Here is a 17,167-nt window from a genome sequence, read left to right as displayed (position 1 = left end):
TCCTCCCCGATGTGCTTTGCTAGCTCTTGCTCTTCTTGTTGTCTTTCTTTTCTCTCTTCGGCACTTTCTTTTTCCTTGTGTCAGTTTGGTTGGAACTGAGGCCTCGTTATTCATATTGAGGCAGAAAGCAATCCTAGAGTTGAATGCCATGTGAAGCGCAGTTGTAGAGTAGATATCTCCCGTCTCCTTTGACACCATGCATCCATTTGTATGATCCAATGTCGCATTGATAACGCCATCTCTGATGGCCTTGGCTACTATACTCTCGGCATTGGCAACAGTTTCCAATCTAAGCTTGTTGGCAACGTCATCGAGTGAGATGTGAGAATACGTGATACTTATGTTGCGTAGCCCGGTCCGAATGATGTAATGCCGTAGCCTAACAGTTAAGTTATGGATCCAGTCCGAACTGAAAATCCTGGAGAGCTTCTCCGCAATTGATTTGAAGAGCTCCAAGTCCCTGACACCTACAGCGTGAAAAATACAATCCATTAACGCTACACTTCAGAACACCCCAAAGCCCTACAAAGAAATAGTTGGTTGATGAAACTGTCCTAAGATTGGCCTTGCAAAATATCAAGACCATTCTCATTTCTCTAAAAATAATTCTTTGCCCAATAAAAATGTTGATATTTTTAAGTCAAATGTTATCATTTAAAATATTTCAATTAATTAAATTTTTAGAATTATACATTTAAAACTATCTTATTGACAGTTTTATAATATAGTAATAAAATATCTTATGATTAAAAATAAATAAAAGGGATGTGAAGTTGAAACACATTTATCTTCCTTTGTTAAGGTCGGAGAAATACTGTGTAAAATAAATATAAAATACCAGTATTTCAAATAATAGTACATTGATACTAATGAGACCTTGACTTAATTGACAAAAGTGAAAGCCTTGAGTCCTGAATACTCAAGATTAAAACCTATCACGTGGAGTATTATGAGTTGGCATTCGAGTCCTCTGATGTGCGGTTGCCAACTTGGTCAAATTTGTTGGCTTTAATCTAGATTATATCTATTTATGATGTAAACATTATCCGTTTGTAATAATGTAATACTTATAGTTATTCAGACTTGTATTTATAGTTTAAATTGTATTGTACTTATTACAGTTAAAAAAAATAACAATACTTTGATACTTCATAACTTCTCCAATTAAACAAAGGCAAAAGGCAACCACTAGTACATTAACCAAACATGAGAATATAAAATTAGTAGAAACAGTACCCATCTAATTCCAAATATATTTTTTTAATTTCCCCATACAAGTCCCAACCTGCTGATGTATCTCAGTAATATATATATATGTGCGCGCGAGCAAGCGTATGACATAGATATATATATTTCAAAGGGGAATTAGACCCTCTTGATTTCAACAGTTTAGGTTTACTAAACATCATCCAATTATCTGTTACTATCTGGAAACTTTGCCTCGTAGGTTTGTGGTACCTGCAAACCACAATGTATTTTTATTTCAGGAATAAAAAGAGCGATGAAATTTAAAGCTAAAAAAGGAAATTATTTACCATGTATGTTGCCGTGATCATTTTTCCGGCGAACCATCTTCCATGTAAGTTCCGTTGCGCATTTATTGCGCCTTGGGCATCTTCAAATCGTAAGTATACAAAACCAGCACTATTCCTGTTCAAGGAAGGAATGAAGGTTTTCAGAAGGTCAAAATATGCAGCGTCCCGGGACTTGAATGAACTTTGAGATTTAATGTCTATACTTAAAATGTTAAAAATTAAATCCTTATTAGTTTTTCGATTTAAATAATCCTAGTTCAATCATTAACACTATTTTTCATCCAATTTTGTCATCAAATACACTCATGCAACTATTTCAATTACAGAAGCAAATCATTATGAACTCAATAAACATTCCTGATAGGAAGTAAATTTTGACACTAATGATGTTAATGACCAGACCAACATTTTTAAATCGAAAAAGAGGATTTTATTTTGAACTTTTTAAGTACAATGACTAATTCTCAAACTTTGCCATGCAAATTTAATCGCATATAAACATTCTTGAAATCAGATTTAGTGCGTATAGCAGCAGCAGGTCTAATTAGGAATTACCTGTCCACATAAATATGCTTCAATTTTCCGAATTTCGAACATTCTTCTTGAACATCTTCTTTGATATCCAAATCAAAATCGGGTTCAGTCTGTCACAAGAATATTACATGATAAGACAAATGAAGAAAAAAAACTCTATGCACTAGCTATGACACCAACCTCGAGACTTGGATCAAACATATTCTTCAACAATAGGCATTCGCTAGGGGTTCCAATTGTGTCGATAGTAGGGATGCCATTAGTAGGGATTTGTAGACCACCTGGAAGTCCAGGAATAGTAGGCATAGAAGCCTGTATGGTAGGAGAAACAAGGGGTTGCGCCGAAGGTGCAGCACCGAGGCCAGTGTTATTAACAGGCATGCCTACGGAGCCAGTAATACTGCAAATAAAGGAGAGATAAGTTTGTCAGCAAGACGATTTGTAAATAAAACAACTACAGGATTGATAAGAGGCAAACCTTGAGGCAGTGCCACTGCGGTCCAACTTTGCCATGAGAAGTGCTCGAGATGATGAATTCAAAGACTGAAAATCATTAAGATTTGTCAGATTCCTAAACAAGTCAGGGAAAAAAATGCATGGCAAAGTGAACCAAAATCATTAAATACATATAAAGCTAGCAAATTGACGACAAATATGAGACATCCAAAGGGCATTCCCTACTATTTTAGCATTGGTTGGATATCATTCTTGAGACAGCCAAAGGGGAAATTCCTGTGTAAATGTCAATGTATGACAGTTTGAGGATGATTGTGCGAGTGTACATCTTAATAAGCATTGTCAACATTGGACTATGTTCTAAAGGTGGGATCGACAGAAACCATTCTTAGCCATCTGACACCTCTTTAGATGTGGGGGAAAGAGATAAAAGAGAATAAATAATACTCACCAAGCCACCTTCATCATCATCAAGATCATCAGCATTTGTCCCAACATCTTGCAATGGACCTTGATCAGTAACAGTTGAAACCTGAACAGAAGGAAAAAGGAAAATACATACATAACTAACAACTCTCATTCTTAACGCTGTACGGTGGCAGGGGAAAAAAATCCATAACTGTATTTAGGTCTAATCCTCTACTAGTCCCTGTACTCATCGCAACTTTGAAATTTAATCCCTCTACTTAAGAATGTGTAAATTTAGTACATGTAATTGTTTGATTTAAAAATTTCCAGCCTTCATGAAGGTGTTAAATATTGCTGCTAGAGTTTCAATACCAGCGATTGACATTGCCACATAGGGAATGATTTGGACAGTTTAATGTCCAATTGGACCATCGAAATAATAGAACTTCGTTCAGCTTTGTTTATATATGCATCTATCTAAGAAGCTGAGAAAGCTAGAGAAGAAATGAATGACAAGTTATTGCAAGGATTGGTTATTTTTGTACATCCAGCCAAACCAAGGGAACCAAAACCACAGATGTCAGAATTGGGGTCTTCAGGAACTGGTTTTAGAACAAACAGAACTTTTAGATTGCGTGGTGGTGCAGTTTAACAAAGATGGTGCTATGGAAGGTTTATTTAAATGCTTCAGAAGAAAGAAGTTGAATTAATGATTCATTCATTCAGAATGAGTAACCCTGTTAGCCTCCTTGTACTAAATTCAATTGCCCTAAAGTTTTGATTCTTTAAATTATCAACTGAACCAGTGGTTTCTACTTAATGAGATTCCATGGAGCATTCCCACAAACTTCATAAAAATAGCTAGTGAACTACTACAGTGGCTTGCAACTTTAACTAAAGGCCATGGCAGATTGCTTGAAGTCCAACCCCTTAGGTTGGATTTGGGGATTTTTAGTTTGCAACTTAGGGTTCAATGAGGTTGGACAGAGTTCAATTTGGGATTAGATTTCAATCGGATTTTAATTGGATTCCAAAGGGATTTGTGGTTTGATCTCAGTATGGTTTGCACCTTAGGATTGATTTGGGGACTTTGGTTTCTGAAACCAGTATGGCTGGGTTTTGGGATTTTTGAATGTAACTTTTTTTTTTTTTTTTAAGTTGTAAATTTTTAGCTATCTGTATTATTTGGATGTTAAACTATCCAAGTCCTACCCAATGTGGCAATGTCAATACCACGTACTACATTAATGAACAGCAATATGTAACACTGTCATTAATTGGACAAATTATTAAATCAAACAAGTACTAACTTTACACGTTTTTAAGTAGAGGGACTAATTTGCAAAGTTGTATTTAAGGTCCATGTAACAGCTGCTAAAAGAAAAGTCAAAAGGCAAGAGAATATAAAAGGTTGGATGTTTATAGAGTTATGCTCAATTTAGTTCAAAGTTGATGGTTAAAAAGAGGTAGGAGATTTATAGTTCAAATGAAACTATGGTATCGTCTACGCCTGGTTACCTTGATTACTCGACCTCCAATCTCCAGTTGTCCATTCAAATTCAATGCATTCTTAGCATCTTCCAGTCGGGCAAACTGCAAGAAGAACAATAATCTGGTTACCTTCCCAGAACAGACACTATTAAGCACATCGGAAATAAGGCCATCTCCAACTTAGAATAGCCTAAGCATTTACAAACAGGTCAAAAAATTCGCTAAAGAAAAATCACAATAAATTTCTCACATTTCTTCACATGGTATTACCTGGACAAAACCAAAACCTTTAGAATGACCAGATTCATCAAGGGGCAACTGAACCAGCTCCACAGTACCAAAAGATTCAAAAACCTGAGCATTTTATACAAGATGGAAATGAGCAATATCAGTCCAGAAAAACCATAGGTGATCCCAAGGGAGTATCGTATAGTGATAGCACTTCAATATGAGGATTAGAGAGAAAATGGAATTTAAAACCTATAAAAGATCACTAAGAGCAACTACATTAACCAAAACTATCTCTAGAATAAGCAAACTAGCTAACCTTACATTAAAGAAATCAGGTGAAAAAGCATATTTAAGAATTCATTCCATATTGCTTACCAACCTACTTGATCACTCCAACCCCAATGAATGGTAATAGTTATTTTGGTCAAATAGATGCAAATGAATGTAAAACATAAAATCTAAAATCTCATCAGAAAGGGGGCGCTTGAGTTTAAATCGTAAAAACTGGTCATGAACAACTTGGCAAAGAAACAAGAAAAGGGACATTAGTTCAGTTTATCTCAAGTCTTTTGAGATGGGCATTTTCTCCCCAAGTCAATGTTGCAACCAAGTCTTAACCATATTTAAGAGTTTCAGTTTTCCATAGCTAACTACTTTGAAGCTCACAAGTTATTGCAAGGCATCTAATGCCATCTCCTTGATTAGAAGTTCTAAGACACATGAATGCCATGCCTAGATTTTGCCCTATTGTACCTTTTTGAATATTTCCTCCATAAATCTTTCATTTTAACTCTTCTTCAGTTAGATCAGCATGCTATCCAGTTCCTAAATAAAGATTCCAGATTACAACCCAAAACCTGAGTAATTAAAAATTAAGAGCATCCAAAACCAATAATTAGGATCCTATCTCAAACACTGAAGTGTACATTACTACACTACCTACAATCTTACCTGACGAAGTTGATCTTCTGTAATGTTGAAATGTAGGTTGCCAACATACAACCTTCTCGCTCCACCAGCATGTGAACCTGTCTGTCCAGCTGCCACAGATGTAGTTGACTGAGCAAGATTCTTTTCAGCTTCTGATGGTTTCACCATCACTGGTTGACCAAGAAGAGGCTGGCCAGAGAGTGCTATTGCCATAGGGACTGACATTACATCATAGAACTCAACGTACCTGCATAGCCAAGTAAGCAAGAGATGTTTGAAACACAAACACATAAATATTTTTTAATAACAATAAAGAAGGCTTACACTAAGCAACAACAAAGTGGCACCTAAAACTTGCAAGTTAGTCATTAAGGTTTAGTATTATATACTTACGCAAATCCCTTCGAACGTCTTGAATTTCGATCCATTATGAGGCGAACATCTCGTACCTGAACATTGTGATTAATAAGCAGGCAAGGAAAGGAAAACACAACATCCATCATGAAGATACACTAACTTGTCAGTGTATTTATCTGAATCTGTCTATGCAAGTAATTATTCAAGTTTACTGCTGAAAGAATCTGGGCATTTAACATTTATAATTAAAACTTTTGTTTAAAACAAAATCAACTGATTCTTTATAATCATCATTCTATGACTTAAACGTGATTTAAATAGTTTCAATCAGATTCCACATGGAAAGATCAGTAAACCAGTTTAAATATAAGATCAAAAGCAATTGGAATGCATGAATTATGACAATAAAATAATTGACTCCAGCTCCATGGAAACTAATAACTACAGAGAATTTCAGCACTACCTTCCGGCAATTAAGATCAACTTATATATCCTTCATACAGATTACAATTACTGACAAATCCCTCAAGACATGAATAAAATGGCAATTAAATGAAAATGAGTTTTGCAACATAGAAAGTTAAGAAATTTGGAGATGGGACAATGAAGTTAAAAATAGAGATCACCTTGCCAGCCCTAGAGAAGAACTCATAAATATCTCTTTCACTAGCCTTCAAGGTTATCTGTCAGGAATTGTTTACAAAATTTCTCATCAGTGTAGACAAGGAAAACCACCAGGCCACAAAAAATGTGAACGATCAATACCTGATAAGCAAATACAGTTCTCTGATCCCTTTCTGGATCAACCTCAGCCTCTCCCCCATCTTCCTTTTTGTCTTTGTACCTCCTGGGAGGAGTAAAAACACAAAAAAGAAAGCCGTTCAATTGTTGAAGAGGAACTAGTCACAAGTTACAAAGATGCTCAAGAAATGGTGAAGATGAGTGGGAAAGAGAAAAGTGTTTCTGCTTCTTGAAAGTAAAGAAATATCTCAAACCTATGTTTCATGCAATCACTGCCAAAAAAATAACAAAAACAGAATAGGAAAAAATTCCAGAAGGGCATCAATTTTTTCTCTCCAACATGCATAAAAATGCCAAACCCTTGTTACATGGTCCTGCAGGGAACTACACAAAGTCAACATTACTCCTTGACTCTATAACATCAAAATCAAACATAGCACAATAGAAGAAAACGCTATGGTTACCTAAAACCTAAAACTTCAAGACAACATTTTAATAATTATATCCTGCAAAAATAAAAAGGAAAAGAAAAAGGGATGGCCAATCTGGTTTCCACAGAACATGAAGATGAACTGCTTCTTTAAAGCTTAAGCAAAGCCCATCACAACCTCACCAGCATTTCTGCAACAGAATAGATAAGATTAAGCAGCTCGTTTTTCGAAGGAGGATAACGGAAATCATAACATGATATCACTGCCCCAGTCAAAACCTCCAAGATTGGAACTCCTTTCTTGAAATGCAAGCTTTCAAATATAGTCTAGGAAGAAACATTGAAAACCCATGAACTGAGTTTCCAGTGACTGGCCCAATTGCCAGAAAGACCATCTGAGCATTGCTCTAGCACATCTGCGAGTTCCCAGAATCTAATGTTCAATATTCAGAATTTAGAAGACTGAATAAATAGCACAACTATACTAAACTTAAGAGCTTTAGAAAAACTAAAAAACTAATTCAGATAAAGTATAAAACCCGTTAGACAAGGGAGATTTATACTTCCAAGGAAACAGCTGGTAGAGCGTATCAATGGCAGAGAAAAGCTTGATAATCTAGATCTTCTACATGGTCACACATCAAGACAGTTGTCGTGCTGAATAGGTCTGACATATAGCAATGCCAACTTTCAGAGAGATCAAGGGAAGCAGGACACGAAGAACAGAGAGAAAATATCCATATCACATTGGCTCACTAGAACAAGAGAGCTTGCATGGAATGAACTAATAAACTATCTCTTCACGCGCCAACAATAACCCATCGCAACATCCATCTACAACTCAATGAAGAAACTTGCTATCCTCAAAGTTTAAATCTCTCAAACATAACCGACTTTCTAACAGCAGGGGTAAAGAAGAAGAAAATGCACCTAGTAACCGATTTATTTACATGTCATAATGTCATATAAAATCATCATCAAATCACCCTATCAATGCACGACTATAAATAATTACCATTTCAGTCACCCCTATTCCATATTACATTTGCAACTAGGAAAAAAGGTAAATGTAAGTAAAGATCTCCCCAAGATCCTATTTCTTATTTCTAGGTACTAATTACTACAATCACATAAGCATCAGCTCAACAATAATTTCCTTGATATACCAAAAATTGCAATCAGCATAAGATAGCCAGCCTCAACATCCAGTGGGTGGCATTTTTGACAGTGTGCAGCATTCTAAAACAAATCCTAGCTAACTATAATAGTATATGCAATTTTTGACCTTTTCATTGTTATAGATGCAATAAAATATCTTTTGAATAAATTCAGTCCTAAGAAAATAACACAATGTCCTTACAAATTTAAGTTCCAAGCAAATGGTTATTGTTAACCTTTTTCTCACCAATAAGGGATAACTGTTCAAGCAAACAGAGAATGTCAATCTAGGCCTTTTTTACTCAAGATCAGCATGTAAAAAGTACAATCCAAGATGAAGCCATGTTGCATCTGAACCAGTACATATGAGTACTGATTCAATAAAGATCAAAATATACAATACAGAGTACACACTAATATAGAAACAGGTAATCTACCTGTTAAAGTTACTGATAAAATATGAACAACATAAAATAATAATATGTATCAAACTAACATTTATAGTTATGTATTACAGCAATTCTCAAGACAAACATGCACAAAGAAGCCAAAAGCTAAATAAATGGAAGTGATAATAAAATGCACAGATACCTGCTCTCTCGGTCTCGATCCCTTGGTTCTCTCTCCTTTTCTCTTTCTCTAAACTCCCGGTCACGACTCATCTCTCGTTCTCTTTCTGATTGACTCCTGCTTCTACTTGACCGCTCTCTCTCCCTTTCCCTACCCCTTTCCCTGTCCCTCTCACGATCACGCTCTTTCCTATCTCGTTCGCGCTCCTTCTCTTTATCTCTCCCATTCCTCTCCTCCTTGTCCCTGTCTTTGACTCTATCTTCTCTGCTACTCCTGTGCCTATCCTTCTCACCATCTCTAGACTGTGACCTGTGACGAGAAGAGCTTCGTTCCTTATGCCGGGCATGATCATACAATGATTCCTCTCGTGATTTTGAACGTTTGGAATAACTTCGATAATCATCGTAATCATCGACTCTCTCCTCCCTCTTATGCTTTGAACTCCCACTTCGACTCTTCTCTTCAGACTTAACATTATCAACTCTACCATTACCATCTTCCTTCTTCACTTTTTGATGCTCAGGATTTTCAACCGTCTTTTCTAAATACTCATATTCATCAAAATCCATATTTACTCACTTAAAAGCTGCAATCAATAGACAAAATCCAAGAATTTAAACACAATAGGGTTACCGAACTGAAACATCAAAGAAACTAATCAACTCAACAACTTTTAGTAGATTAACCTAGAATTCGCTCTAATTCGAAACTAAAACTTAGTTTTCCCATTGAGTAACCACTAAAACCAAAAAAAATAAAAAAATAAAAAAAGCTTATCCAAATCCAAATTCAAAGATTTACTTTCTTGTTCATCGTAATTTCTTCGCAGTGAAAAAGGAATTGTTAAAGCTTTGAAAATGAAATTTAAGAAATTACCTTTCGAAACAAAGCTCAACATCAAACGCGACCAATTAGAGATTTTTCTTTTCTTCTTTTTCAAGTGTCAGTGGCAGTGCTACGTACCGCTAGGGCTCGCTACAGTGTGTGAACTTTAGTAATTCATGGTTAACTCGAATTATCGGATCAAAAAGAGAGCGGGTCAGTTTTCTGGAACCGAGTTTGGATCACATTTAAATTGGGCTTTTCCTATGAAGGGTGAAAACATTTAACTAAACTATACCAATGGGATTAAACTATTAGTAAGTTTATGTTTTGATTACTTAACTTTAAAAAATTATAAAATGATCATTGAACTATTTAAAAGTTTTTACTTAAGTCACTAAGCTGTTAAAAGCATTGTTGTATGACCTTTTCTATTCGCATTGTTTACACCAATCGAAAATTTTTCTTCCTCTTCTATTCTACAGTTCTTTTTTTTTTTATGAAACAACTTTGAACGTCACAAATATGCTGACCAAATTCCAAACGGCTTCTTCTTTGATCTCCGACACAAATCGTCAGATCAACTTAGATGTAAGGTATGTTCTTTTACTCGTTGATGGGTATTGATCCACTGCACCTATCGTTGAATCATTGCTTGGAGCTCACTAGTAAAAAGAAAAAAAACCTTAACAATCCAATAACTCATATAGAAACTTTCAAATAGTTTAATGATCCAAATGAAAATTTCCGAATAGTTCAATGACCATTTTATAACTTTTTAGAAGTTAAGTGATCAAAACGTAAATTTACTAATAGTTTAGTGACATTGAGTGTGATTTACTCAAGAGATATTTACCTCTTATGTTTCAAAACGATGAAAATACTTGTCAAGTCCTTCTATTATAAGGGTTGAATCAAATTAATCCATCTATTATTAAATGGATCAATTTTATATATGTACTATTAAGAAAATCAAATAAAACCAAATTGTAATAGAAAAATATTTATTGTTTAAAAATAACATGAAATTTTTTCATCTCCAATTCAACCCTAAACAAAAGATTTTATTTACATGTCCTCGAAAAGCTTTCAAAATCTTAGCTCTATTAAACAATAAATTATGTTCAATTATGTTGAAATAATTGTGAATGTTGACAAATTTTAGCCTATGGATTTAGGGTTTAAATTGTATTTATTAAACAATAAATATTAACTCTATTACAATTTAATTTTCAAATTCAATATTTATATTGAATTTAAGGTTTAATTTAAAATTTAAGAATTATATTGAATTTATATCAAATTTCACATCTTGATCCCGAATTTCAAGAATAAAATTTATATTCAGATAAAATTATTAATATTCACTCATAAACCTTTTATTATTTTTTATTTCATGGATGATAGAAATTCATATTGTTGTCCATTAACCGAACATGAAATTTAATATCCACCTGTGCGTATAAAATATTCACCCATACTCAACCAAATGTGAAGCCCAAATTGTTTGTTTCCTCTTATTACTACAAAACAAGTAACAAAGAAGGTTGCTGTTCTTTAAATCCTCTATTATAAACACCCCATCAAATTCATCCCTCTATTATTAAATAAATTATACCATTAAAAATCCAAATAAAATTAACATTTACCCTTTCTTTTCTAAAATATCATTTTTATTTATGAGAGTTAATATTTATAAAATTGTAAATGAAATCTTTTATTTAAAATTAAAATAACTTTTGTAAATGTTAACTCTGTTACAATTTAAACTTATTTGATTCTTTTCAATAATATAGGGACTAAATTGATCGATTTAATGATAGAAGGACTAACTTGATCCAATCTCAGACCTCCAAAGTGTATTTTCTTCACTTCACCATATCATACAAATACAATGGTGAAGAGATGCATGCATATCATTGCTGATATAAAATAACAGTACAGGGACTTATGTCATGTTTTAACCTCAAATATTCACCCACTATATATAGATAGATAGATACTCCAAATTGTTTGTTTCCTCTTATTATTACAGAACAAGTAACAAAAGAAACGTATTTTCTTCCCAAATTCACCATATCATCCAAATACAATGGTGAGATGCATATGCATATCAATGCTGATACAATAAAACATCAATTTCTCTAATAATAATAATAAATAAATAAGATCTTCTCTTTTCTCCATCAAAACTGCATTTGCCATTTGCTATTTGAGGCAACAACACAAAAATGGTATGGCATTATCTCCTACAAGCTTAGTTTGACTATGGATTTCTATTTGAAGTACTACCATACCTGTCTTGTCCAGCCATATTGCTGTCCGGCTTTCGGTCACCATCAAATTGTGAGCCACGAGTATTCTGATTAGCTCCATTTCCATTCATGCCACGATTTCTTAAGGATGCATACCTGTTTCCCTCGTTGCTCATGGGTGCATCCGGTGTTTGCTTGCCAGATGAATTTGCTGTCGAACCGCTAAATATCCCAAAGCTCAGTGAGTTATTAGAGGGAGGCTTTGAAAATTCGTTCTCAACTTGCTTCGTGTGTTGCACCGAGGATGTAGCATTCATGTTTTGGGGTGGTTGCCGTTGTTGATATGGGAACTGGGGTGCTGACCTAACTGTCTCTCTTGTATTCTGGCCCATATTTTGTGGTGGCTGTCGTGGCGGATTTTGGAACCAGGATTCTGACCTGACTGACTCTCTTGTATTCTGGCCCATATTTTGAGGTGGTTTCCGTGGTGGATTTTGGAACCAGGGTTCTGACCTGACTGACTCTCTTGTATCCTGGCCCATATTTTGAGGTGGTTGCCGTGGTGGATTTTGGAACCAGGGTTCTGACCTGACTGACTCTCTTGTACTCTGGCCCATATTAGGTTGTTCCCGTCGTGGATACGGGAATTGAGGATTGGACGGATTCCTCGGTTCACTCCTTTTGTATCTGTTGTGGATCTCAGGGGATGTATCTGGAAGACAGGATTGAGAAGTATTTGATCCAGTAGATTCATCCCGCATTTGCGTCGGCGAATACATAGGCAGCTCATCTTCATCTGAAAGCATAGTATCTTCAGACTCTGAGCCAGATTCAGTAGATTCATCATTAGGCAGCACGGGACTTTGGTTATCAGTAGCTGATTCAGTAGAAGTTTCAACCTTTGATTTTTTTCCACCACCTTTCTTCGTCGGGCCAAATTTGACATGCTTGACTATCACATAAGCATTTGTTTTCTCCACCTTCGGCCCACTTTCCACAACACATACACCTTCGATCTGAATAATTAATAATAAAAGGTTCAGAATCAAAAGTCCATGTGATGATACACTAAGAAAAATAAAGTGTAGGAATGAGAGATACCAAGTTAGTGAGACGAGACAAAATTCCTCCCAGATCCTCGACTTCGTGCTCCTTACCCTGCCCCATGGCCATACACTATTGGAGAACAACGAAGTGCACCCGTTAATATTCATCAGAGTTCCAAACCATAACAGCACCACAAAGATAAAAGTGGCTATAAAGCTTAATCACTACCCAATTCGGCCTAGTCATGCACCATTAAAACACATTATAAAATAATAAGAATATATATCACTGTACTTACATCATTAGTCCTTTATAAAGAAATAGAAGTACCTTTACTCGGTAACCTCGTTCCATTAACCGAATAACATTTTCTGCTTTCAACTTTAGGTCATTTTCTGCCTGCAGAAGAATAAATTCGTCATGGTTCCCATCTCAGCTTCAGCTTTGCACAATTAACATCTGATGGATATGCATGGTTCAAACTTTCAAAAACTTTTCTAGAAAATCTATATTTGTTGAAGATTTCAGTTGAAGATTAAAAAACAGCTTCAATTCATGTATCGGGCATCAACAGTTCAGAAAAGCCATGGATAAATACTAATACATGAAAAATTAGTCAAATTACACCAAAAACAAGAATGCCCTTATTATTTACACCCATGACGCAGGTTATTGGAGTGAACACCAGTACTTCGAGACCAAGAGCTGGGGGTTTAATTCGATCAATTTTAATCCTGTGCTTTTTGAATTTTGAAATTTCAATCCTAACCAAAATGGTAGCAGTTCAATCTCCATTCATCTCGTACTATGCTTATAATCCCCCTCTCCAATTTGATCATTTCAGTCACTATACTTTTCAAAATGTTAAATTTTAGTCTTGACTCAAATAGTAAGTGTTAAATCTATGTGGACATAACAAGCTAACATTGTATTATACATATGATAATATTTGTGTTGCATAAGATTTTTGAAGTAGCAGAATTTAACAACTACCATTTGGATCAGGACCAAAATTTGAAAATACGAAGTATAAGTACCAAAGTGACCAAATTAGATTATAAAGACTAAATCTGCAACTTAAACATAACACAAGGGCTAATAGCAGAATTTGACCTAAACAATTTAATCAAATGCTCTTGCCAACAGTCACTATGTTGGTCGGCATTAAAACGTATTGTTGTTTCTAATATCATTAGCACTATTGTTGATTGATGTTTCACAACAAGGTTTCAAGATGTATGACTATTCAATGAACAATAAGAAAAAGAACTTACTATTTTCCCAGTGAACCGAATTTTGCACACTCCTTTCTTTATTGTCTCCCCTGCCTACAGACAAATAAAATTATTTTTAAAAAAACGTATAGCTAACATTGTCTAGAAAACAAGCAGGTCCATGCAAAGACAAAATCACAAAATTACTTGCCATGAATTATGATGATAGGTTCATTAACAGAAAAACAAATAATCAATTATGATGGTTGCTAAATGCATAGACAAAAACGAAAACAAATTTGCTATTTCATCTTGAGCTAAATAAACTTGAATCACACAAGTTACCTTGTTTTTAGCAATTTCCTTTTCCTTTTGACGTCGTCGGTACATTTCCTTATTATAGTCCATCAGCCTACAAACAGGCGGGTTAACCATTTTCTGAACCTACAAAAGTAATAGAACTTCTATTAGATACCAAAGAAGACAAAAAACTCTCACATAGCATGATGAAATAAAAGGAATGGAGAGAATGTTCAGATGCCAAACGGAAAAGAACCTAAAAGTAATGCATTTTTTACCTCGACAAGATCGAGACCTTTCTTCTTTGCCTGTTGCAATGCTTCTTGAATTGAGACAACGGAATGCTGACCTACAATTTCATAAATCATAACCCAAATTATAACAGAAAATGACTATCATAAAATCATTTACGACAATTCAATTCCATTCTTCTATCTCGTCTTCACTTCGGTTTCAAGTGTACCTAATCCTAAATCCTAACCTAATTGTAAGTTCACATTGCTATAAGCTTAATACAGGCATATGGATAAGAACCGTTATTTTACTCAACAACATATAACAATGACTGTCACGTACCGTCTTCCGTCACCAATCTTACAACACTAGCAGTGATTTGCTTATTTAAACGTGGCTTTTCCTTGCCTGACTCAGCCTTCTTGTTCTTAATAGCCTGAAATAATCAAACACGTCATCAAATTAACCCCTCACCCTTAACACTCTAAATTCAAAAAAACTAATTACAAAATATTAGAATCAAAATACCCTTTTAAGTTATCAATCAAATAAAATAAGGGTTAATTGCACCAGACATCCCCAAAACTAAGAGCCAAATTCTGAATTGATCCCGAAACTTCAAAACATTCAAATTAAATCCTCAAGCTAATATATCACTTAGACGTCAGCTTTGGCGTTAAATAGCAGCTTGAATTTGATATAAATTCCTTTATAAGCAACAGATTGGATTAATAAAAACTCTTAAATTTTAAAATGTACGGGATGACCGGAGTGAAAGGATACATTAAGCTACTGGAACATTTTGAATTTTACGACTAATTTAGAATTTGACCTGTAATCTAATCGCGTCCGGTGCAATTAACCCAATAAAAATCATCAAAAACAAACAATGACACCTAGATTCAAGGGTTTTAAAACACTAAATTAACTAAAAGTTAATATAATTTTTCGAAGTTACCTGAACTGGGGCAGCAAAAGATCTAACATTGCTGTAAAAATACGAGGGCTTATCTTCAATACTGCAAAAAGGTTTCTCCAAAACACGGATCCTCGTTTGATGAAGAGAGGAAGTAAAGGGAGCTTGAAAGTAAAATCTCCTGTATTGATTCGATATAAGTTGAAGCTTAGATTGATTGATTCTACGCCAAAACGCCATGTTTCTTAGTTTTAATGTACCCAAAAAAATGGCATTCTTTTGGGAGCAATGCTTCGGGTTTTCGATAGAGAGAGCAAAAATGAACCTCCAAAAAGAAAAAGAAAAACCCTAGATTCTGTGGGTTTTTCTCAACACGACGATAGCTTCACAGAATAAAAAGTGATTTCAACTACGCAATTTCAATGAGCCTCGAAAGCATTGGGCTTCGAGTTTCGACCCGGTTCACAGCCATTTTGGGTTTTATTTTAATCTTTTTTATGGGCTTGAATGTATTTTATGGCCCAAGTACCTATAAACCATATAATTAAAATTTATTTAAATTTAATTATAATATAAATATTGGTATTTTAATATGTTTTGCCCAAATCCCAAACCCCCCGATGAAGCAGATTTTGTTTCTTTTGAAAAGTGGATGCAAGTCAAGGTGAGGTAGGTTTATTCTTTTAAATAATGAATATGGAATGGTTATGGTAATTATTTGTTCTCACTCTAATCTACTTTACTATATAAAATTACTATTTTATCATTGTATTTGTATATATAAATTATTAAAAGGGTAAAATGTAAGAACATAATATAGAAAAAAATCCATATATTTTATGTTTAAATATTTTTTAAATAATTATGTTTAAATATTTACTTTACTTTAAAAAGATTGAAAAGATTAAAATAAATAGCACAATTTGAATTAAAATGGAACGAGGTGGGGTGGGGATGATTGTATTCAACATCCATAGAGATGGTAGTAATTTTCAATATTATGCATCCATAATGTAATTGGATGAGTGGTGAAGCAAAACGTGCCAATTGGGGAACAATGGTGAATTTAACAATATTTACCCTCGCCCCATTCCATTGTCATCCTTGATTTTGCCAACTAGATATTAGATTAGTGTTAGGAGCAATGTCAGAAAATTGATTTAGGGGCAGAGATCAATCATAATTTTTTTGAGAGCCAAAGTACAAATTTACTATTATTCTAACTTGTAATTTGTTTAAAATTTAAAAAGACTACAGGGTAATTTTATCATTTTGGGAGACAAGGCCACCGCCTCTTGCTTAGTGTAATCATTGATGATGCAAATTTTGAAAATTACGGGTTTGAGTGAACTTAAATGTTTAACAGCTTCCTAATCCAAGCGTATAATACTAATTAGACCCACTTTTGGGAGGGACTCAGGATTAGATTTTTTATTCTTGGCTCGACTAAACCTAGTTCATTTTATTGTTTAAAAACATAATAATTAATATTTATATAAATAAATTTAGATATAGGTTTGTTATTTTTTAAATAAAAA

General features: G+C 34.4%; 2 protein-coding genes across 2 annotated transcripts; both read right to left on the bottom strand.

Moving 5' to 3' along the window:
- Positions 1–1,140: 1,140 nt before the first annotated feature.
- Positions 1,141–9,920, bottom strand: LOC108476099 (uncharacterized). The gene is made up of 14 exons (XM_017778180.2): positions 9,718–9,920; positions 8,863–9,427; positions 6,708–6,789; positions 6,569–6,625; positions 5,979–6,034; positions 5,607–5,832; positions 4,695–4,778; positions 4,452–4,526; positions 2,977–3,057; positions 2,548–2,612; positions 2,250–2,469; positions 2,091–2,179; positions 1,536–1,650; positions 1,141–1,458 (listed from the first exon to the last, which is right to left on the bottom strand). Exons 2-14 carry the CDS (start codon positions 9,408–9,410, stop codon positions 1,414–1,416), a joined length of 1,743 nt encoding a protein of 580 aa, XP_017633669.1. The 5' UTR covers positions 9,411–9,427; positions 9,718–9,920; the 3' UTR covers positions 1,141–1,413.
- A 1,701-nt stretch (positions 9,921–11,621) lies between these two features.
- LOC108474418 (translation initiation factor IF3-1, mitochondrial) lies at positions 11,622–16,055 on the bottom strand. The gene is made up of 8 exons (XM_017776329.2): positions 15,672–16,055; positions 15,056–15,149; positions 14,758–14,828; positions 14,525–14,623; positions 14,240–14,293; positions 13,296–13,364; positions 13,020–13,094; positions 11,622–12,934 (listed from the first exon to the last, which is right to left on the bottom strand). The coding sequence occupies exons 1-8, from the start codon at positions 15,867–15,869 to the stop codon at positions 11,930–11,932; spliced, it is 1,665 nt and encodes a 554-aa protein (XP_017631818.1). The 5' UTR covers positions 15,870–16,055; the 3' UTR covers positions 11,622–11,929.
- Positions 16,056–17,167: the final 1,112 nt, after the last annotated feature.

This window comes from Gossypium arboreum, chromosome 3, assembly GCF_025698485.1.
Source record: "Gossypium arboreum isolate Shixiya-1 chromosome 3, ASM2569848v2, whole genome shotgun sequence".
In the NCBI taxonomy this organism is placed as follows: Eukaryota; Viridiplantae; Streptophyta; class Magnoliopsida; order Malvales; family Malvaceae; genus Gossypium; species Gossypium arboreum.
Note: the sequence above shows the minus strand (reverse complement) of the source record. Positions and strands in the feature narration are given on the sequence as shown.

Coding starts and splice junctions, on each gene's coding strand:
- LOC108474418 (XM_017776329.2), bottom strand. CDS start 15,869: ATGGCGTTTTGGCGTAGAATCAATCAATCTAAGCTTCAACTTATATCG. Junction 15,150..15,671: donor CTTTTGCTGCCCCAGTTCAG/GTAACTTCGAAA, acceptor TGATTATTTCAG/GCTATTAAGAACAAGAAGGC. Junction 14,624..14,757: donor AAGGTCTCGATCTTGTCGAG/GTAAAAAATGCA, acceptor TTACTTTTGTAG/GTTCAGAAAATGGTTAACCC.
- LOC108476099 (XM_017778180.2), bottom strand. CDS start 9,410: ATGGATTTTGATGAATATGAGTATTTAGAAAAGACGGTTGAAAATCCT. Junction 6,035..6,568: donor TCTTCTCTAGGGCTGGCAAG/GTGATCTCTATT, acceptor CACAATGTTCAG/GTACGAGATGTTCGCCTCAT. Junction 1,459..1,535: donor TGATCACGGCAACATACATG/GTAAATAATTTC, acceptor TGTGGTTTGCAG/GTACCACAAACCTACGAGGC.